The sequence below is a fragment of the Podarcis vaucheri genome, assembly GCF_965113315.1.
Source record: "Podarcis vaucheri genome assembly, chromosome: 1".
NCBI classification, from domain to species: Eukaryota; Metazoa; Chordata; class Lepidosauria; order Squamata; family Lacertidae; genus Podarcis; species Podarcis vaucheri.
This window is the reverse complement of record NC_138759.1, coordinates 51,252,938-51,276,190: the sequence shown is the minus strand read 5'-3', so window position 1 is coordinate 51,276,190 and position 23,253 is coordinate 51,252,938. Positions and strand designations below refer to the sequence as shown.

At 40.9% G+C, this 23,253-nt stretch overlaps 1 protein-coding gene across 2 annotated transcripts in view; it reads left to right on the top strand.

Annotated features, from left to right (window-relative positions):
- The window catches only part of FUT8 (fucosyltransferase 8), a 94,351-nt gene that overhangs the window by 25,708 nt on the left and 45,390 nt on the right, over window positions 1-23,253 (top strand). For both annotated transcript variants that reach the window (XM_082225165.1, XM_082225166.1), the window contains exons 2-4: window positions 13,051-13,464; window positions 21,503-21,618; window positions 21,716-21,881. In XM_082225165.1, coding sequence (XP_082081291.1) covers window positions 13,262-13,464; window positions 21,503-21,618; window positions 21,716-21,881 — 485 coding nt within the window. In that variant the 5' untranslated portion in view covers window positions 13,051-13,261. The remainder of the gene's footprint in view (window positions 1-13,050; window positions 13,465-21,502; window positions 21,619-21,715; window positions 21,882-23,253) is intronic.

Genomic DNA, 23,253 nt, shown 5'->3' with positions numbered 1-23,253 from the left:
TATTTTCCTGACTATGCCAGGTGCTGCTGCTAGGTTGGAGAGGACCATATATGTATGGCTGAGCAAAGTGAGGACTTTGGTTAAACTTGCCCTTTTGACATTCTTATATGACATTCTATTTATTTTGTAATTTGATAACTCCCTTGGAGAATGAGATCTTGTATGACATTTAGTATACAAGTTGAAGATGCTTAATGTCCAGTTAAGGTTTCAAACTGGTTTTAACTCTTGAAAAAAAAAGTGTAAACTGCTTTTAAAGATGAATTCTAATGCAGTGCATTTCATTTTGCACTCAGTGCCATCATCTTGTTATAACCAGAAGCTTTTGTTTGTTTCATTTTGCCTTATCAGCAGCTAGGTTTTTGTTTTTTTAAAAAGCTTGATGGTGTAATTCAGCATATGCACAGTTTATATGAACTGTAATAGCACATGCAGTGCTGTGCTGCTTTCTGGCTGCTGATTTGAGCTCATTTTGTAGTTTGCTATTTTCTTAAAAGAAATCTGAAGTGCCTTTCAGTAACAATGCTAAGTTAATAACTATAGCATCCATTAGAACCCTTTTCAAGAGGTTTTTCCCCTCAAGCAATTTACTAAACACTAGTTTTAAGTAGAGCATAAACTTGATCAAGTAAACATATCCTTTGTTGGCACTGCCTTCTGAAACTCAAACTCTTAACAGATTGGTTCTAACAGAAGGTGCTACTGGAAGGAATTTTTTTATCTTAACAGATTAGTTAAAGATATATAAAACTTATGGGATAGGTTGCATTTACCAGCCAACTTCTGTTTGTAGAAATTGCTCTGGATTATGTTCTGTCACAACTTCTTTATACGATAGTGAACAAGGATGCATGCGTTGGATTAAAGAAGCAACCTGCTTTTGCTCTAAACATATAGCTGGTTTGGATTGTTTCTTTTTCCCTGGAGGGATTTGCTTTTTGAAAGGCTGCACACACTTTGGCTTTGTAAAACAAAGTGTGCATGAGCTTGCTGCTGGTGGGGATGTGATACTGAGTTTATACAACAGCCTCTGTGTGGGCCAAAATGGATGAGAGATCCCTTAATGTTTATATTTTTAGCTAAGAGTAGGTGTTGCATCCCACACCCCCATTAGATTATGGCTGCAATATTGTGAAAGGTGGAGTTAACGATTTCCTTAATCTAAATCTCTCCCAGAGATTGCTATTTACCCCACTGGGAAAAGCCTACAGGGACTTGTGTTTCCTGTGCCTTAATCAGTTTTGCCTCTGTTTTGCAAAGGGAATTATAAACTGACCCTCTAAAAGAGAACATTATGTTGAGAGCAAAGTAACTGTTCCTGATAACAGTTAAGTGTGTCAAATACAGTTGAACCTCGTGTTATGGACGGGATCCGTTCCGGAGGCCCGACCGTAACACGGAAGTGACGCAAGCCAAAGTGCTGCGTCTGTGCATGCGTGTGGCGCGATTTAGAGCTTCTGCGCATGTGTGAGCGGCAAAACCTGGAAGTAACCCATTCTGGTACTCCTGGGTTGCCGCGGGATGCAACATGAAAACACGTAACCTGAAGTGGACGCAACATGAGGTATGACTGTATCTGAAATGATTATACTAATATGAAGCATTATCATAAACATAATACAATACTACAAACAGGGTGAGATTTCAAACTGAATACCTGCAGAATCATCCAATCATACAAGTGGGGGGAAAGTACTTGCATGTGAGAATGCAAAACAACAACAACAACAACAAAACACTGGAGAGAGAGGACGTAACTAGGGTTGTTGTTTTGCTTGTTAGGTAAAATGAGGGCCATTCTTAAAATTATATTGAGTATAGTTGCACTGGCTGCCTGGTGGAAATCTAAGGCAGTATTACTAGCAGGCCCCTCTACCCAACCGGTGATATTGTATATAAAAAGGCTTATGGGTGTTGAACTGCTGGAATGCATTGTTGTTATTGTTTATTAGATTTGTTAGTCACTTGGTTCCCAGAGGTAACCTTTACAATTTAGATTTGCACATTGTCCTTATATTCAGCAGAAGAGAGAATGTTCCAACTGTGGACAGCTGCTGCTCTAAGGACTTAACTCTGCAGTGTGCCAGTCAGGCTTCACATATGTTGCTTCAACACTCTTGGACTCTGCCACTATGGGGGTGTCCTTGCAGTAAGATCCTTCTGTTCCAGGGTCCTTTGAGTATTAGAGTAGAAAGCTTGGCAGTCTTGTTGGGAGCTGCAACATAGACTTTGAATCAATACAGAGCTCCTTTAAGTAATGGTGGTTACTACTTGCCTTGACTGAGTTTCTATTTTGGTGCATATTGTCCCTGGGAAAGCTGCTACCTATCCTTCACTTGTTGACTGATTTTTACAGAATTGTCAAAGGTTAAGTAGAAGAAAACAAGAAAAACACTATTAGATCAGCCCAAAGGCCCATCCAGTCCAACATTAAGTCCCCACAGCAGCCAACTAGATGCCACTGGGAAGCCCACAAGAGCACATTAACCCAGCAAGTAGTATATCCCCATAACAACTGGTAATCAGTGTTATACTGATGCTGATATTGAAGAAAATATATATGCTATCATGACTCATAGCCACTGATAGCATTGATTATTAAAATTCTATTTTTCCATAAGAAAATGAATTTGTTTTCTTTTCATTAGGATTTTCCAGTGCTATTTGAATATTGGGCAAGAACTACAAAGGAAGAAGAAAAAGTTGTATTATAGGTTTGATATGTTGTGCTTACGTTGATGCCTGTGTTTAATTCAATAGAGCTTATACGTACCGTATTTTTCGCACCATAGGACACACTTTTTCCCTCCTAAAAAGCAAGGGAAAATGTGTGTGCGTCCTATGGAGCAAATGCAGGGGGGAGGCAGGTGGGAAAAGCCCCCAAGAGCCACACACAAGCTTCGTGCGCTCTTGCGGGCTTTTCCCCAGGAGGGAGAAGGGACTGACTGGCTGCATCAGTCCCTTCTCCCATCTCCCAGAAAAGCCAGGAGAAGCCGCTCAGCCCCTTTAAAGAGCTCATGGCTTCTGCCGGTTTTGCGGGAGGTGGGGGAATCCCCCCCACCTCCCAGAAAAGCCAGGAGAAGCTGCGCAGCCCCTTTAAAGAGCTCATGGCTTCTGCTGGTTTTGCGGGAGGTGGGTGAATCCCCCCCACCTCCCCAGAAAAGCCAGGAGAAGCCGCGCAGCCCCTTTAAAGAGCTCACGGCTTCTGCGGGCCCTCCGGGAGGTGGGGGAAGCTGCAGCGGATTCCCTCCTCCCGGGCTCCTCTCCCACCTTCCTGCTTCAAAGCAACCACGGTGGAGGGAAGGAAGGGGACCATGGATCCTCTGCTTGTGGCTGCAGAGGATTCCCTCCTCCCAGGCTCCCTTTGAAGCAGCAAAGTGGGAGGGGAGCAGCTTACATTTGTGTAAGCAGCTCCTCTCCCACCTTCCTGCTTCAAAGCAATCACGGAAGAGGGAAGGAAGGGGACCATGGATCCTCTGCTTGCGGCTGCAGAGGATTCCCTCCTCCTGGGCTCCCTTTGAAGCAGCAAAGTGGGAGGGGAGCAGCTTACACTCGTGTAAGCAGCTTCTCTCCCACTTTCCTGCTTCAAAGTGGAGGGAATCCACTGCAGTTGTGAGCAGAGGATCCATGGCTCCGCTTCCTTCCCTCGAAGCAGGGTGCGGGGTGCAGGGGGAAAAGAGGGCAGGAAATAGATGCCGGGCAGGAAGACACAACCACACTTTGACCACTGGAAAGTCCACCTCAGCCTCCCCAGATTTCCACTGAGACGGCTAGGCTAATCTTGATAGCCATAAGTCAGGTTCAGCATTATTAACTGGACTTAGATAAGCCATGGTTCCCCTTCCTACCCTCCTCTGAGGCTTGATTTAAAGCAGCAAAGCGGACAGGAGCCTCCCGCTTTGCTGCTTTAAATAGTTTAGTGCAACATTTGATTCAGAATATTTTTTTGTGTGTTTTCCTCTTCTAAAAACTAGGTGCACCCTATGGTCAGGTGCGCCCTATGGTGCGGAAAATACGGTATGTTCATATATCACATTTTCCTATGGATATGCACACTAAATTCTATACAGTAGAATACTGAAGCTAGAAGTGTTTGCTGAATATTTCACACACAGTAGTCTTGGCCTGGACATTTTTTGAAATACCTGATATTGTATTGAAATCAAACCTTTATTAGGCATTGTACAAATAAAACCATAAAAGAGAAAATAACATGTAAGTGACTTGAAATATATATAAAAAGGCAGCGGTTGGCTACATACATACATATATATATACATATAGAGTCAGTGGTTTTCCTTGTTAACCTGCTCCTTGGAGGGCTGCTACCAAGAACTCAGCTACCCCCGCCGTTACCCTTTGGTCAACGTCGGATAGGCAGAATCCCACACATTCACCTTGCTGGGGTTCCAGGCCACCCAAAAGAGGGGACAGCACGCGTTGACGGAGCGTACTGTACAATGGGCAATGAAAGAGAATATGCTCTACAGTGTCCGGGACATTCATAGAACATCTGCAGAATCTCTTGTTTCTAGGGATGTTTTGATATCTTCCCCAGACAAATGCTGAGGGAAAAACATTCAACCGGGCCAGCATAAAAGCCCTACGTTGGGCTGGGATTATTAATTTAGTGACGTAATTGGCTCTGCTATCTAAGATATTTAAATCATAGAATATGGGGGAGCAAATTTTGTTTACAGCTGCCATAATATTTTGTCTCTCGACATCCTTTAGTCTAGTTAGGATATTATGGAAAATGTATTGCTCATTAGAATTGTACAGGGGCTCCAACTCGATGCCTAAAGATTCAATCTTTTTTTCAAGGTACTGATACCATCTTGATTTATAGGAGTCTTCGAGCAAATCAGCGAGCAGGCTTGATGGAGAGCAGCGAAAATGGCAGCGTAACCAGTACTTTATTGAGGTGGACCAGGCCCAGTATTCCATTGTGTGTATACCTATTTCTGCACACATTGTTTCATATTTGATCACAGCTGGGAGTCCAAGAATACGTCTCAGAAAGCTGGAGTGAATCTTTTTTAAATCACTGTTATATGCTTGGACCCATAGTGGGATTCCATAGAGTATCTGGGCTTGCACTTTTGTTTGAAATATCTGATTGGCCGCAGGAATAAATTGATTACCTTTCTGATAATAAAAACGGGCAACTGCTGATGAGGTGCACTTTGCCTGTTTTATGGCGTTTGTGCGATGATTTGCCCACCCTAAATTGCTCTGGAATAAGATTCCCAGATACCTATAGATTTTTACATGTTGGATTTCTTGCCCTCTTATTTTCCATTTCTCTAGTTTCCAACCATTCGAGAAGACCAAAATTTTTGTCTTCTCATAATTTATAGAGAGTTTATTACATTCGCAGTAAAGGATCAGAGAAGATATAAGACGTTTCAGACCCAAACTCGTTAATGATAGTAGAACTGCATCGTCTGCGTATAATAAGAGAGGAACTGGTTTCTGATTAAGTTTAGGGGCATGTGATTCTATTTTTTGAAGGTGATCTGGCAAGTCTGATAAGAATAAATTAAATAGAAAGGGGGCAAGAATACACCCTTGTTTTACCCCTTTCGAGTTTGGGATGTCTAATGAAAGGTGACCTTTGGTGCTAAGTTTGACTTGACAGACATTGGAAGAGTATAGATTTTGTATTAAAGTCAATAAGCGCTGATCAATTTTTAATTCTGCAAGTTTCCTCCACAGCTTTGGGCGGTCAATTGAGTCGAATGCACCACGAAAATCTACAAAAGCGGCATATATCTTAGATTGCCTTTGGGATCTATATTTTTCAACCAAATGCATAAGTATAAGGCAGTGGTCTAATGTAGAGCAACCTTTGGAGAAACCTATTTGTTCTTTCCCTGGTAAATTTAGATTTTTCATCCAGGTAAGGAGTTTAGATAAAAGGTGCTTAGCGTAGATTTTCCCTATCACTGATAATAAGCTTATCGGTCTATAATTCCTTGGTTCTTTTGGGTCACCATTTTTAAAGATTGGGATAATTATTGATCTTAACCATATCTCAGGTATGATCCCATCTTTGTCTATGAGAGTAAACAATTGAGCTAAGGGTTCTGCCCACCAATCTATATAGGTCTTGAATAATTCTATTGGTAGACCGTCTGGCCCAGGAGATTTCCCCGATTTAAAATTTTTAACTATTTCTCTAATTTCCGCTTCTTCTACCCTTGGCCACTCCTGGAGTTTATTGATATTGTAGACTTGATTCAGAGCTATTCTGAGCCAGCGCTGCAGCTTGGGTGATGGAAAACTGGTCACGGTGTGCTCACATAATGGCCCAAGTTGCAAATCATGGTACCATCAGTATTAGTTAGTCACTTTTCTTAAAAAGTAATCCAAAGTGACTTAAAACCATTTGAGAACAAAAATAAAATACAACAATACAAATTAAGAGGCTAAAAATACAGCTAAACAAAAGGCAGGGCAAAAAGTCCAGCCCCACTAAAAGAGGCCACAATACCACTTTCACAAGGGCCAGAAGCCCAGGTAAAGAGAAAGTTATTTGCCTGGTGCCTAAAACCTGATAGAGATATCACCAGATGGCACCTGGGTAGAACATTCCACATTAAACAATAACTTAAGACAATTTGGTACACATTGTTTTGACGTTCCTGTGGCACTCCTATTTTATTCCTCCTGCTGCTGTGCTGCAAATGAATCAGGCCAGAGTCTGACTTGTCATGTTTAAATCTGAGTTCATGGCTTGTTTCTCCCAAACAAATTGTGAGTGGTAAGCCAAGAACAAACTAGGGAGTAAGTTCTAGACTTTATTGACAAATTGAAAATGACAAATCACCAAGTCCAGATGGTACCCATCTTACAATTCTTAAAGAAATCTAATGTGAAATTGCTGATCTTCTAACAAAAATGCATAACATGCCACTGAGTATGGTCTCTTTCCCAGAGAACTGCAGCTAATAAGCCACCATTTTTTTAAAGGTCACAGATCCCCATGTTGGGCAAAAAGATTATTGCAGTGCAGGGGTTTGGACTTGATGACCCTTGTGGTCCCTTCCTACTGTACAATTCTTTCTCTCCTCCCCCCTTTAAAATCCAATTATGTGAGTGTCTGTTCCTGGTAACTTGGTGGGACACATTATAAAAAGATAAAATTGTTGAGTATATAGAAGAACAATTCTTTGCTGGAAAAGAATTAACAGGGCAAAGTTAAATTCTGTCTCGCTAAGCTTGTTTTTTTGAGTGTGCACATGTATAGGTATAATCTGGTATTTATCTGGAGTTTCAAAAAAGTTATTGCAACTTTTCAGCAAAGGTTGCTGAGCAAACTTAGCAGTCATGGAATAAGATGAGACTTCCTTTTATGAGTTGGTAAAGAACAAGAAGGTGCAAGGAGGAATAAACAGACAGTTTTTTTAATGGAGGAATGTAACCTGTGTCAGAAACTCAGATATATAAATTAGGCATCAAATGGCTCCTTAAACCTAGGTTACAGTCGCCACAACAGAATGTCTACTTGCCAGGGTTTTGGGCTAAATGATCCTCAGGATTCCTTCCAATGTTACGATCCTATGATTCTGTTAGCTCATCTACATTACTTGACTGTACTGTATCTTGCTCTAACAGCAGTTCATTTGTCCCAGTATTCAAGAAGGAGAAACACACAAAGTAGAAATGGAAATGATATTAATTATTGGACTAAGGCAGAGGTTTTTTAACTGTGCTTTGTGAGTTTCATTTGGGTGGTGTGTGGAAAGGCTGCAGCACAGACAACTATATGTGTACTCATCCCTGTGCTTAATTTCCTTAATGTGATGATGGAGGATTGCATGCGAGTCTGCTGACTTGATGGAGATGTCAGTCACCAAATCGTATAGTCGCAATTGGACCCACACCAGTAGCAAAATGTGCTTGGCGCATGGGGAATTTCGAACACTGCACAACATGTGGGATGTTACGATATAGAAGCAATGCGGCCGCGAGCAGCTGCTAGCATGAAAGCAAAACATAATGGGAATGTTGGGACTGTTCCGTGGGAACTGTCTATTCACAGTGCTGAGCACCGGATTTAGCTCAGAGTGTAATTTGAGCTGTACAGGAAGTACAGGAGGTGGAGTTTGTCTCTCCGCTGTTGGAGTTTGAAGAGAGCTGACGTGTTTCTCTGTAACGCTGCAAAGACAGAAATAAAGGCATGTAAATACATTTCTGTCTATCTCTTTCCCCTGCCTGGGGGCAGGGAAGAGTGGTGTGTTTTTCTCACGTTGGAGGAGGATCCCCGATCGTGACCTAGCCTGGATCCTGCTCGGGAATGCAGACAGGGAGGTCAACAGGAGATCAAGCCGGGTGCCTGGAGAGTAGCCAGTTTCTTCTGAGAGGCAAGATTTCCTGACATGGGATCTCCGTAGGAGGACTTTGTATTAGAGCCAATGCTTTTTAACTGGCATAAATGGCCTAGAGTGAGGGGTAAGCAATGAGGTGGCCGGATTTGCTGATGTCAGAGTGATTTTGAGTGGTTAAAACAAAAAATGTTAGTGAATAACTCTGAAACAATCTCTCTAAACTGGATGACGGGACACAAGAATAAAGATGTTAAATCAAATTATTCCCCAGGACATTTTGTTGGACATTAGTTAAATTTCTGATGCAAACTTAAATTGTCCAAAGCAGGTTACTCTTATTTGCATAGAAGATGGACATGAAATAAATGCTTAAGCAATGTTTTTTTTGGAAAATGTATACCTTAACCCATGAAATATTAAATTTCCACCAAATTTGTGCCTATTCAATATGAGTTGCACAACAATTAGTTGTTGCTGTTCACAGAATTTACTCAAATTATCACATTATTAAGCTGTTAAATTCACAGCTGGATCAAAGAGAAGTAGTCCCTGCCCCACATATAATGTCAGTTTCCTATTTTCAGGAAGTAAGTAAGAGAATTTTAAAGTGCACTGCTTTAGTTTTAATTTGAGCAGAATTAATTATAACATTGTGATTATTATCTATATAGCATGCTTATTAAAACTAATGACTGACAAGGCTTTCTATATTTATGAAGTTTAGAATATTGCTCACATGGTCATCTAAAATTCTTGCAGAGTAGATATTATTTGTACTAGGCTATGCTTGGCTGTACCCTTTTTCTTGTTATTTTTATCTCCTGCCCTGTATACCTGAAGGAGGACCTCTACCCACATCGTTTAGCCCACTGAGGTTCAGCACTGAGGGTCTTTTGGAGGTTCTCTCACTGTGAGAAGTGAGGTTATAGGGAACCAGACAGAAGGCCTTCTCAGTAGTGGAAATATGATAAAATGGTTTTCTTGGGCTTTTTTGTAATTACTTTCATGACGTCTTGAATTGCAAATGTCCATGTCTTGGATTTCAACAATAAAGATATTATTATTATTATTATTATTATTATTATTATTATTATTATTACTATTACTACTACTACTAAATGTTGCTCTGGAAAGTTTGCCTAGTTCAGAGAGAACAAGAAAACTTTAGCAAGCCACTGTTCTGTTCTTTGCATGGCTTGAATTGTTCGGTGCTGGCTATTAAGTAAACTTCATTGACATAAGTTTTAAGTGAATGGTTAAAATGCCGCATTTTCATACTCTTCTTGCCCCCGCCCCCTGTAGTAGGAGCATGCGGGGTTATAGATGAGACCTGCGGGTATAGGGTGGTATATAAATTTAATAAATAACTAGCAATAACAATAACAATAATATGAAAGCAAATGAAGTGGATCATTTTTGAGTATTTCTGTCAGTACCTTGGATATTGGAATCAATTACTTTCTTAACAGTTATATAGATGAACATAGACAAATAGAATCCTTGCTTGTGAGCCACTGTGGAGAGGGGTTAGCATTTAGAAGAATTGACATAACCCCCTCTGAGCCCATGGGATAGAATGGAAATATATAAATTAAATAAATAATAAAGCCACATGTATAAATGCTCTCTGAGGAAAGTATTTTTTGCATGTAGAAAGCCCGTAAGTTTGAGAGAAGGGTTATAGGCTAGCTTTCTCAGTTGTATATGCATGCAGGGAGTAGTTTCTCTCCCCCTTGCCTCCTATAAGCATTCAGGCATTCAGACTAGTCCAAGTGGCATAATCCAAGAAAATGCACACTGCTTGATCTGTATGCGTAGATGAGCTTTTACTCCTCCTTGCATTTATTAACAAGAACTCCCCCCCCCCAAGGAGCTCAGAGCAGCTTGTGAGACTCATGAGAACTATATAAAATATTAACATAGTAAGTGCGGAATAGAGAGAGTCTTGTTCCACAAAGATGAACTGCATATCTGAGCAGGAGTTTGAACACAGGTCTAGTCTCACTTGCTTCTGGGAGAATTCCATTTGTGTCTGGGCGGACCTCTGTGGAAGGGATTACAAAACAAGGGTATAGAGGCAGATAACACCACGCTGTTAATTGTGCCTTGAAGGAGCATGCCAAGGCTTTGCTTGGTTGCCTACAGAGATAATGCTGATATGTATGAAGAGTTGGTCTCCTAAGAGCCCAAATTATTTAGCTTGTATTGTGCCTGAGAAGTAAAAGGGTGGGTAGGTTGCCATCTCAGGAATAGTGACTACAGAAATTAATAAATTGCCATGTAAGGAGTAGGGAAATTGGTTACAGGCTTTGGCTGGATGATGAAGTAAAACACTGGCATGAAAGTTTTGAATAAATTAGCACGTGACATCATTCAGTTGCTGCATCTTATGCTAGGATGGGTGGTGATGGGGGAGGCACCCAGCTGAATGTGTGGTATCACAGTGTCCCCAAGTGGCCAAGCAGGAAAACTGCAAACTGAATCTGACATTGTAGGTTGGTTTGACATACTGATATACAGTAGGTAGTAGCTATTGTTGCTTTGTCCAGTATGGCATCACTTGTATAAGGGTTTACTGTCAACTATTTTAATGATTTTATACAAGTGTGTGTAATATCATTTTAATTATGATTTTGTGTTTGTAGCATGCTGCTTAATGCTTAATTCTTAATGCTGGAATGAATACATTTTATGCTCTAGATTCTTCCTTGTTTAAATTACTTCAAATTTGAAGTGGAAAGTTTTATGCTTTGCTTCGATTTTAAAGCACCCAATAATTTTGCAACAGGATATCATGGATACAATATGGATTTTTTATCATAGAATTTTGAATTCTAAGAGAACATTCACCAACTGTTCTCCAAAGCAACTATATATTTATGTCCTAATAAGAGCTTGTGGTTTTAGTAAGAAAGTAGATCTCAAAATAAAAACACAGGAGTTTTGAATTACTTGGTGTGAGTTTTGAGCCCCAGGTCTTACAAGATTGCACTGTGATGGCAACCTCGGAGGCAGCAAATGTTTTGCTGTAGTTGCTTGACACATGGATTCATTCTGGCTACATCTTTTTAAAAATTTTGCAAAGTTGTTACTGAAAGCAAGTATAATGCTTTCATTTACTTTTAAACATTAATGTTGTTTTTGTTTGTTTGTTTATTAAATTAAATTTGTATCTGCCCTTCATCTGTCGATCTCAGGGTAGTTCACAGCATAAAAATGCAAGATAATAACAGTAGTGGTGTGCTTTCAGAACTAAAGAAAGATTGTAATTCTGAAATGCTATGTTTTTAGTCGATTAACATTTTATTGTATCAAGAAAAAATGATTTCTCCTTTTTAGTGTGATCTGTTGCTTACGTCTGTTTTCTGGGGTTATAGCCAGTTTAGTGACCTAAGTACGTCTTGTTAAGTATTAACCACCTTCCTTTATCTGTTTAGACTTCCATTCCAAAAATGGTAAGTAGAAGGAAAAAAGCTGCTACTATTCCATGACTGCCTGTGTAAGGGGCTAGTGAAAGCTCACACAGTGCCAAAAAGCATTGGGAGTTAAACTACAGGAGGTGAAATATAAGGTAGACAAAGAAGTGGGAAGTTACTACATACTTAACACATCGAGACTCTGATTTAATACTGTGTATGCGTGTATGACTAGAGTAAGGCTGTGAAATACATAGTGCAGATTGTCTATTTTAAGATTCTGGCTGATGTAGTGGGCCTCTCAACTGAGGATGTAATGGAACATGGAGGCCATTATTGTCCTGCATGTGAATTATATGGATAGTGCTGCAGAAAAACAATGAAGGATAGTCAATCAGAATTACAACACAGACTACTGCTGTAATGCCATAGTGCTAGGCATTTGAATGCAGGGCTTTTAACAGAGAACTCCTGCAAATGATTGTGCATACTGGTTCAAAGTTGCATGATAACTGGGTCTAGAGGGTCCTTCTTTTTCAGGCCCTGGTTATTGATTACCCTTGGTTTTGGTTTTTGCAGGGGGTGTGGGTAGTTAATTATACCAGTTGTTATGCTTCTGTGAATCACAGCTCTTGTGGAAGTGGAAGAAAATCTTTGGAATGGATGTCACCTTTATCTTGCTCTTTTACCCTGATTTTTACAAGGGCTCTTCTGCAATAAGATGATGTTATTGACTTGGTTCATTTTCAAAATAAACTATGATTTAATGTGAATGAGGACAAACTGTGGCTTCTGTTTATGAATGGTTTGGAGTGAAGCAAGCCCCTAGCCTCAGTTGAAATGCCTCAAAAAGTCAATGCATGGCTTCTTTTGTTAGCAGCATGGCAGAAGCAAGGCATCAAGACCAGTATAAGAGAACTAAAACTTCTGAAGTTGCTATTAAGTTTGCTCAAAGAGAAGAAAATACATTATGTGTTATAAGTAGTATCCATTCCACTTACAAGTGTATTGTCTTGCAAGAAAGAATAAATCCAAATCTGCTGCATAAGGTCTCTTACGATTTAGTTGCAGTTTTCTAAAGTTCAAAACAGCACTGTGTAAACAAATGTGCTACTTTTTAGTGTTTTTTGTCATTTCTATACATGCAGTTGCTAAGAGACTATTCCTTTGCAAGTTGCTGAAACATTATAATGCTATTAACTGACTTGAAATTCAACACCAACTCATTTAAGCTTTACCTCAATATATGTTACTAGCTTTAAATCACAAAATGTAACTTCATTTTGTTTCTTTCCCCACAGACTATAAAAACAAAACATCTGTGACATTAGAACTTGGATTGTGCATCTTCAGTGATAATTGTTTTACAGTTTTACTGTTGGAGAAATGCTGTGAGAAGCACAATGTGGTGAATCAAAGACACAGAAACCTTGGAATCTTTGTACTGATTGAGGAGTTACAATGTTTGCTTTGTGAACAAAAACTATTTGGTAGTGGATAGAACTTCTGAAAATGCGGCCATGGACTGGCTCCTGGCGTTGGATTATGCTCATCCTTTTTGCTTGGGGGACCTTGCTGTTTTACATAGGCGGACACTTAGTACGAGACAATGAACACCCAGACCATTCTAGTCGTGAACTATCAAAGATATTAGCAAAACTTGAACGATTAAAACAGCAAAATGAAGACTTACGACGAATGGCAGAGTCTCTCAGGTAAGTTGATAAAAACTTTCTCAATGCGGGTATACTGTACTGAAGTTGCATTTTCTCTTTGTTAATGTAAAGGACAAAATACTTTTTTGTCCTGGCATGTGTCTTTTCTGAGGTTGAAGGAGGTGGTGTGGTGGTATAGTAGTTGGCTGTTTGTATTATATTTGTGGAAGCTGATGGTGGAAGTTTGGGGATAGTGCAACTTTAATGTTCCTTTTAAGATCCATTAATCTCAGGTAAAAACTGTAACCCATAATTCTAACTTTCTCCAGTACTTAGGGCCAGGCCCGTGGAGAGGAGGGGCACAGCCAGGTACACTTGCACTGGGCCTCAGAGGGCTAAGCCTGCCAGGCACTGGCTGCTTTTTTGCTTGAGTTTATAACTTTATTCTAACAAGACTCCTGCCCTCGGCTTCAGATAAGCTCTGCATAGGCCTCCTTGGGGCTTTATCTCCCTCTAATCAACAATTTATGATAGACAGTCTGTTTTCCCCAGCATACTTGCTTACATTCTTTTTACTTGAAGAAATAGTTCTGTTAGATTATCTTCCAGTTATCATGGCTTGGAGACTCAGTGCAGGTTTTTGCCCCCACCCCAGCTTAACGTTTGAATCATCCTGAGCGAAACTGATTTTTCAGTACCAAGGTCCTTTCCTTAAGCCAGTACAGGAGGGTAAGAGACTGGGATATAAGAGACACCTGGTTTTATTCCCCATACCTGCTAGATACAAATGTTGGACTCTTTAGAAGTGGGAAATGCCATGTTTGGTAGTCATTGTCTCAGGATCATGTACCTGGCTAACATATGGAACAGAAAGGGTAGTAATAAATAACTTTTTTACTATACCTACTTGGTCCATCAGAACCTGTAAAAGAACCTGAACATGTTAATAAATGGAATTGAAATATATATATAGTGAGGTAGCCCAACATGCAATGAACAATGATTTTTTCATGTTGGTAAAATAGTAAGCAGGTTGTGAAGAACTTCAAATGTCCATTCCAAAATTGATATCCATAGAAATGGGATCTATTGTAAGGATTTGTAAATGTGTAGACACTTGGGTTTTATAAGTAAAAAGGGAATGGTAGGTTTTCTGAGGGTCCCCCGAAGACATTGAGTATCCTGGCAAGAAAAACAACCCTGCAGCATAAAGTGTTGCATGATTGCTTTTCTCAAATGAGGATGATTCCTGTCAGTTGAAGGTTGCACGCAGATGATAGTATTCTGCTGGGGGCTGAATTGTGTTGCAACAGAAGACTGAACAGTCTGATACTTCTCTCACTTTCTAGTTAAATATTAGATTTTTAGCTCAGTTTTGAGGGTAGAGAACATCTTTAGCTGAACCCAGCTGTGGACTGAGTTTCAGAGTGTATCTGTGGAAAGGAGAAAATTTTCCCAAGAATTTTCAGTGAATGGTGGCTTGCTTTAGATTTAAAAAAGAAAGTGTTGGGGAGAGGGGACTGCATTTTTAAAAAGCATCATAGCTGTCCTCAGGACCCTGCTATGCAGGAGATGATTGGATCACCTTTAAAATGAAATGACTGGGAGTTGCAGCAGTAGTCTCCATGCGGCTATGATGCTACTATATGCTGCTTTCCTCTGCCCCTCACCCAGGCATCTTAGAGATTAGAGCACCTCAGTGGTCAAAACTACTCAACTCTTGCATTTAGCCATCCAGGCACTGCCACTGACTACTGCTTCAGTTCAGCCACAGACTCAGCTGGCAATATTCAGCATTTAGTTTCCATGAGACCATTTTTTCTTGTTGTCATATATAACATACCTCACTGCCCAAAGCAGGGTTTGCAACAGGAATTTCCCTACAAAAGAGGTGGTTTTGGGGATAGCACTACTTAAAATATATTCCCACACACCCCATCAGCCCTGATGTACTAGTATATTACTAGTACTATGAGTCTGAGTAAGAGCCGGACTAGATTTGTAGTTCATGGTTCTTGTCCCCAAGGGCAGTGTCTTGGGAAAATAGCTGCAGGTGTCTTAAATGAGCAGAGGAATGGGGGGGGAGGGGCTAATCCATGCCATCTTTCCCATCCATTAGTCTGTTCAAAGTCCTTCCCTGTTTGTCTGCAGCTGCTTCCATTGATAACGGAAGAGCCATAGAGCTGTACGTAACATGTACCTCAGCCTTAATATCTTACGCGTGATGGGGGACAGGAATAGAGATGTAAAGTGTGTGTGTGTGTGTGTGTGTGTGTGTGTTCGTAGTTTCTGTTTTCCCCCAAGAATGCTTTTAATTTGGGGCACCACTGAAGGAAATTTGAAAAACGTTTTGTAATTAGTGATTTATTTATTTTTATAAAAAAGGAAAGCTATTCTCCACTCCATATGTGGTGCGAATACTTTATGTAAGACAATGCCATATAGCATTAGAGAATGACGGTTCCTATGTATATACTTCAGACCTAATGCACCACTCTGATTTAAGATTCATTTCTGCAGAGGGTACTGCCATCTTCATGAGACTGCCAAACTAGGTGTTCATTGCTTGGGGTTAGGGCGACATTTGATTTAATTTGGAACTGCTTGAAAGCAAGTAGCGCTGTACATTTTATAAATATGTAAAATATTAGTTTTCTATGGTTACAAATGATGCTTTTATGAATCTAAAGCAATAATGTTGTTTGGCTTTGATAAGAAAGTCAAATCTAAAAGGCTTCCCCCGCCCCCATAAAAAGTGAAAAGTGATATATTTTCATAGCTTTAAAATTTATGGAAATCTTGTATCTCTATGCAGAGAAGGAATAAAGTTTTTCTTCAAGTGCTTACAAAAGAGACAAATTAATTTAACATTTCTGTACTAGCCACTACCCAGTGATATTTTTCCACATGAAGAAACACTCTTTAATTCAAGAGTAGCTTTCTGCATAACACACGTAATCTGTACAAGATTTTAGAAAATCAGGATAATTATAGAGAAAGTTCTGCATGCAAAAGTTTCATGCCACTAATTTGGCATATAGCTTTTACATGACTAGCATGCACAAGCAGAATTTTTTCCTCTGCCATTTAGCTTTCTGCATTGTGCTCATTATATGTTAAATCTAGTGTTACATTTATATATTTTTACAATATGATCGAAAAGACCATGCTTTTAAATATGTATTCTCTTGATTTTAATGCTTGTGGCTTCATTTTATTGCATTTTATCCTGCCCTTTCTCCAAGGAGTTCAGAGCAGTATTCTTCCCCTCCTTCAGTTTATCTTTAAACAATACTATTAGCTGGTTTTCCTGACCATCAAGCATATCAGCCCAAGATGTGCTAATACCAAAAGAACGTAGAGATATTGCCTATTTAAACAATCAAATGCTTTGGCTGTGTTCAGCATCAGAAGAACAGTAGATTCTGGATGTGATTGACTCCAAAAATTGTATTGAGAACCCTTCTATAATAGGGAAGGCTGTGGATCTTTGCCTTATGAATCCGACTTGATCATGGTAGACATAGTTGGGAAATTTTTTTGAAAGCCTACTGGCCAATATGCCTGTAAATAATTAAGCAGCCGCATTAATCAATGAAATAGTTTAAGGAATTTGGCCTCTATTCTGTATGTCAATAAACAATTTCAGAAGGGAAGGCTAATGAATCTGCTGGGACCAGAAGCATTGTGGAGCTTCATATTTTTGAAGCCATTTTGGATTTCTGCTAGAGTAAAAGATTGATCTAATGATTCCTGGTGAGTCTGGTTAAATTTTGGAATTACATTTTTTTCCTAGGAGTTTTGTGAAGATTTGGGAATCCAATGGTTCAGTGTCATAGAGTTCTGTATATATATATTTAAAATTCCTCCAAAATTTCTTTTTGTCTATAGGTTTCTCCCCACCTTTTGCCTTTTAACAGTGCATTACTCATTTTGCTTGCTATATGTACTTGTTTCACTAGGAGGGCAGAATTTTTGTTGTTGAATTCCTAATAATATTGCTTTATCTTCTGAAGTAAATAAATGCCTGTGGGATTTCTAGAGATCTAGGTTCTGCTCTTTTTTTAAAAAAAGTTTTCTGTACACTCTGGTTGTGAACATGATCCATGCGGGAGGCACATTCGCAACCCACAGTGCTTGCAGCCTGAAGCGCCGCATCTGCGCACACGTGTGACGCGATTCTGTGCTTCTGGGCTTGTGCGTGATGTCATTTTGTGTTTCTGCGCATGTGCGAGCGCCAAAACCTGGAAATAACCCGCTCTGGTACTTCCGGGTTTGGCGCAGTCCACAACCTGAAAACGCGCAACCCACAGCGTTCGTAACCCGAGGTATGACTGTACCATTAAACTTTAAAAAATCAGGAATCTCTTTAAGGCAGAGGTTTTCAACCTTTTGAGTCTATGGCTCCCTTGACCAATTACATTCTTTCTGGGGCTCCCCTGTGGGGAGATGTGCTCTGAGCCCAAGAAGCTCCATTATGTCGCTCCTTGCCTGCAGAGCCACAACCCCTCAACCCTTTTCAAAAACCCCTCCCTTGTGGAGTGTTCCCTTTTTTCTCTCCTTGGAAGTCCTCTGGACAGCAGCTGCGCCTCCCTCCCCAAAGAGAGGTGCCTTCCCACACTGCTCCACAGTGGCCTGGGAAGAGGATACCCCCAGCCTTAGTGGCCCAATGGAGAATGGCCGAGGGTGAACGTGAGGCCAGCAGCTTGCTGACCTTGGGAAGCAGCAGTGCATGGTGGAAAAGGTCCCTTTCAGCGCTGGGCACTCAGTTCCCAGGCAGGCATTTCACACAGCAAGCACAAGAAAGGCCAGTGTGGCACCTGCTGGCCTGCCCGCCCGCCCGGCCTCTCACTTGTGTCCATCCATTCCCAACAGCAAGGGCTGGTGGACTGGCTGGCTGGGCTCACTCACCCACATGCATGCTTACTCTGAGGCTGCCTCAGTTCCTGGCAACCAGCACACCTTGGTCAGCCCCAGAGGCACCATTCACCTGGGGAGTTTGTAGCCACAGCTGCTGCAACAAACAACCATGCAAGCCTTTGGGAGGTAGAGACACAAGAGGGCATCAGAGGAGGGAAGGAAGGAAAGAAAGAGGGATGGAGGCCAGTTTTGGCTGCAGCACCCTTGTCAATTATTCAAGGCACCCCAGGGTTCCATGGCACACTGGTTGAAAATCTCTGCTTTAAGAAGTTTCTCTCTAGTAAATATATATCCGGGGGTCTAATTTCCCACAGAAGGTTTAAGGTCTGTGCACTCCCCATTGAATTCTGGTGATAAGAGGGGTATTGTCTGAGATATTAAGATATTAAGACCACCAATCTCATGAGTTATGAACCTGAGAGTCAAGGCCTTCTGTGATTAATAAATAATCCAATCTGGCATAATTTTTGTATCTTGCTGACATATGTGTATAGTTTCTTAGTTCTGGATTAGCTATGTGCAAAGCATCAAAGTAATCATGTTTATGTAATGTGTAGGATATTTTTTAAAAGACTGTTTACATGGGTTTTGTGATAGGTGAGATGTTCTGCTTTTAACAAAATAATCATTGAGTACAAGATTTAAGTCATAGATAGGTAGCCGTGTTGGTCTGCCATAGTCAAAATAAAAAAATTCCTTCCAGTAGCACCTTAAAGACCAACTAAGTTAGTTCTTGGTATTCCTTTGTAGTAAAACAGCTACTTTGAGATCTTGTATAGAATGTCCTGCGAATAAACGGACATAAATCTGATATCAAGAATCACAAAACAGAGAAACCAGTAGGAGAACACTTCAATCTCCCAGGACATTCTATACAAGATCTCAAAGTAGCTGTTTTACTACAAAGGAATTTCAGAAATAGACTGGAAAGATAAGCTGCTGAATTACAACTCATTACCAAACTTAAAACCATGGAAAGACCTGGGCTGAACAAAGACATTGGATTCTTATCTCACTATACATGACTAAACCATTTCTCACCTTCTCACCCCTTGCCTTTTCCTGTAAGACCTATTACAGTTGTTGTTGTTTAGTCGTTTAGTCGTGTCCGACTCTTCGTGACCCCATGGACCAGAGCACGCCAGGCACTTCTGTCCTCCACTGCCTCCCGCAGTTTGATCAAACTCATGCTGGTAGCTTCAAGAACACCATCCAACCATCTCATTCTCTGTCGTCCCCTTCTCCTTGTGCCCTCCATCTTTCCCAACATCAGGGTCTTTTCCAGGGAGTCTTCTCTTCTCATGAGGTGGCCAAAGTATTGGAGCCTCAGCTTCACGATCTGTCCTTCCAGTGAGCGCTCAGGGCTGATTTCCTTCAGAATGGAGAGGTTTGATCTTCTTGCAGTCCATGGGACTCTCAAGAGTCTCCTCCAGCACCATAATTCAAAAGCATCAATTCTTCGGCGATCAGCCTTCTTTATGGTCCAGCTCTCACTTCCATACATCACTACTGGGAAAACCATGGCTTTTATTATACGGACCTTTGTTGGCAAGGTGATGTCTCTGCTTTTTAAGATGTTGTCTAGGTTTGCCATCGCCTTTCTCCCAAGGAGCAGGCGTCTTTTAATTTCGTGACTGCTGTCACCATCTGCACTGATCATGGAGCCCAAGAAAGTAAAATCTCTCACTGCCTCCATTTCTTCCCCTCCTATTTGCCAGGAGGTGATGGGCCCAGTGGCCATGATCTTCGTTTTTTTGATGTTGAGCTTCAGACCATATTTTGCGCTCTCCTCTTTCACCCTCATTAAAAGGTCCTTTAATTCCTCTTCACTTTCTGCCATCAAGGTTGTGTCATCTGCATATCTGAGGTTGTTGATATTTCTTCCGGCAATCTTAATTCCGGCTTGGGATTCATCCAGCCCAGCCTTTCGCATGATGAATTCTGCATATAAGTTAAATAAGCAGGGAGACAGTCGTTAAGAGTCGTCAACAGGCTCTCTCAGCTATCTGCCTATCTCCCATTCCCACCACCCTTCTGAGTAACTCCCCTCCCCACCTTCTCACTATATAGAAGGATCTGGCAACTTCTGTTTCAGTGTATCTGAAGAAGTGTGCATGCACACGAAAGCTCATACCAAGAACTAACTTAGTTGGTCTTTAAGGTGCTACTGGAAGGAAGATTTAAGTCACTATCACCACTTCACCTCAGTGTGTAAATGAGTGCAGCAGCAATGTAAAAAGTTTCATCCAGAAATTGTTCTTGTTGGGTATTAGGTACATAAATAGAGCATAATATCAGCCAAGAGTTAGCTAACCTGTAAATCTTACATTAGGGTCACAAAGTATATCTTTTAATTGAAAATCAAGTATGGGAGAAATCCAGATTCCTGACCCCCCTAACTTTTGGAAGTACCTTGTGAGATGTACAATGTCCACCTCTACTTTTGAGGAAGGATTTTGCATCAGTATTGTATTTCTTTTTTTAAAAAAAACATGAATAACTAGTAATAAAAAAAAAAAGGTCTGGGGTATCTCGCTTTAAAGCAGACCTTACCCATATTCTTCTTTTGGTTGGTGCACCCAAGTTACTGCAGTTAACTATGGCAATATAAGGTTAATTTAAAATTGTACAGCATATACCAGGCAACAGATCTGCAGTCATGGGAAAAAGAAAGTGCACCCTATTTGAATTCTGTGCTTCACATATGAAGACATAATAGCAATCATCTATTCCTTAGCGGGTCTTAAAATTAGGGAAATACAACCTCAGATGAACAACAACACATGACATGCTACACTGTGTCATGATTTATTTAACAACCAAGCTTCCCAACAGAATAATCTCTACACCTATGATTGAGAGCAGAATAGTCCCATTTCTTCCTTCATGAGCCAAATGCTCATAAGCTGAAATTGGGGTTGTTACTCAATTAAGTTTCACTCAGAGTAGACCCACTAAAATTAATAAACATGACTAAGTTTGGCTCATTAATTTCAGTGGGTTTACTCTGAGTATAACATAGGTTTTTTATATTTTTGTTTAAGTTTTGTAACAAAAGACAAAGCCACTCACAACACAACACTACACATTTTTTCTAGTCCATTATCAAGAATATCCTTTCAAAAAGCATGTAATACTAATCAAACTTATTTGATTAATTCTTTCAATTTTGCTGTAGGATACCAGAAGGTCCTATTGATCAGGGCCCTGCTGCAGGAAGAGTTCATGCTTTAGAAGAACAGCTAATAAAGGCCAAAGAACAGATAGAAAACTATAAGCAACAAACAGGAGATGGTTTGTATATGACTATTTTGTTCATAATTCTACAAATGCATTTTCTGTCTAGAGAAAAACTAATGTTGACAATTCTGTACCTTCTCCTTTTTTTTAGTGGGCTTAGGAAAAGATCATGAAATATTGAGGAGGCGGATTGAAAATGGAGCCAAGGAGCTTTGGTTTTTTCTCCAGAGTGAATTGAAGAAACTTAAAATATTGGAAGGAAGTGAACTCCAAAGGCATATTGATGAACTTGTATCTGACTTGGGTAATCATGAAAGGTACTAATAACAACTACTGCTGAGTTTTTGCTGTGCTATTATTATTTAATTTGTATACCGCCCTTCCTCCATAGATCTCAGGAATCTGAAGAGAGCAGGAGGTGCCAGACCGACTGGTCTCCCTTGGAGCTGGTTCCCTCTGGTTGGCTGGCTGTCTTCCCTTTTGGCTCCCTTTCTCCTCTTCATTCCTGCTGATGGCTTTGGCACCTTGCAATAACTGCGATGTACCCTCTCTCTGCTCTGGCTGCTTTGCATGATTCACCTCAGCCAGCTGTCAGGCACTTAACTGCCCAGTGCCTTCTTTTCCTCCTTGTGCCCCACTTTCCTTGCTTAGTTGACCAGCTGCTTTTTCACCTTGGCTGCCCCTGCTCCTTTGACGATATGCCCATCTTCACCCCTATCCCAGAGATCTCCAAGGCTGTCTACTCCTTCTCTCATTTGCCCCATCTCTACCCTCGACCTGCGGATCTCATGGCTGCTCTTCTCCCCACCACCATGTGCAATCTTAATGTCCACCTTTCATGTTTTAGACATTGTGATATATCACCATATTGCAATGTTTAGCTGGTGATATATCACGATGTTGAAAATCAGATATCGCTGATGTGGAAAATCAGATATTGCCCAGCCCTAGTGGTTAACATTGTCCTTCACAGGCAACATAGAAATTGACTGTAGACACTCAATGGGTTTCATAGTAGAAGCAGGTTGGCTCAAGGGTACTAGCTGTGAATTATACCCCACGGATGTAGATGGGTCCCTTGAACAATGAAATAAGATTTTTGGGAGGTACATGGGGCTTCAATGAGAAGGAGAAGGGAAGTGTCCTGTGTGATTGTCTGGAGGCAGTTGGAGGATGGATGGCAGCTAACGGATTGAGGTTGAATCCTCACAAAACAGAAGTACTGTTTCTGCGGGACGGGGGGGGGCTGGTGTGGGGAAATACCTGGTCCTGAATGAAGTAACTGTGCCCCTGAAGGTACGCAGCCTGGGAGTCATCTTGGATTCACACCTGTCCATAAAGGCACAGGTTAATTCTGTGTCCAGGGTGACTGTCTACCAGCTCCATCTGGTACGCTGGCTGAGACCCTACCAGCCTGCTCAGTCTTACCAGAGTGGTACATGCCCTGGTTAAGTCTTGATTGGACTGCACTTCAATGTGCTCAGTGTGGGGCTACCTTTGAAGGCGACTTGGAAATTACAACTAATCAACAAGACTGGTGACTGGGAGCAGCCGCCAGGATCATATAAAATCAGTCCTGAAATACCTACACTGGCTTCCATTAAGAGCACAATACAACGTGTTGGTGCTGACCTTTAAGACCTATATAGCCTTGGCCCTGTATACCTGTAGGACCATCTCCACACCCAT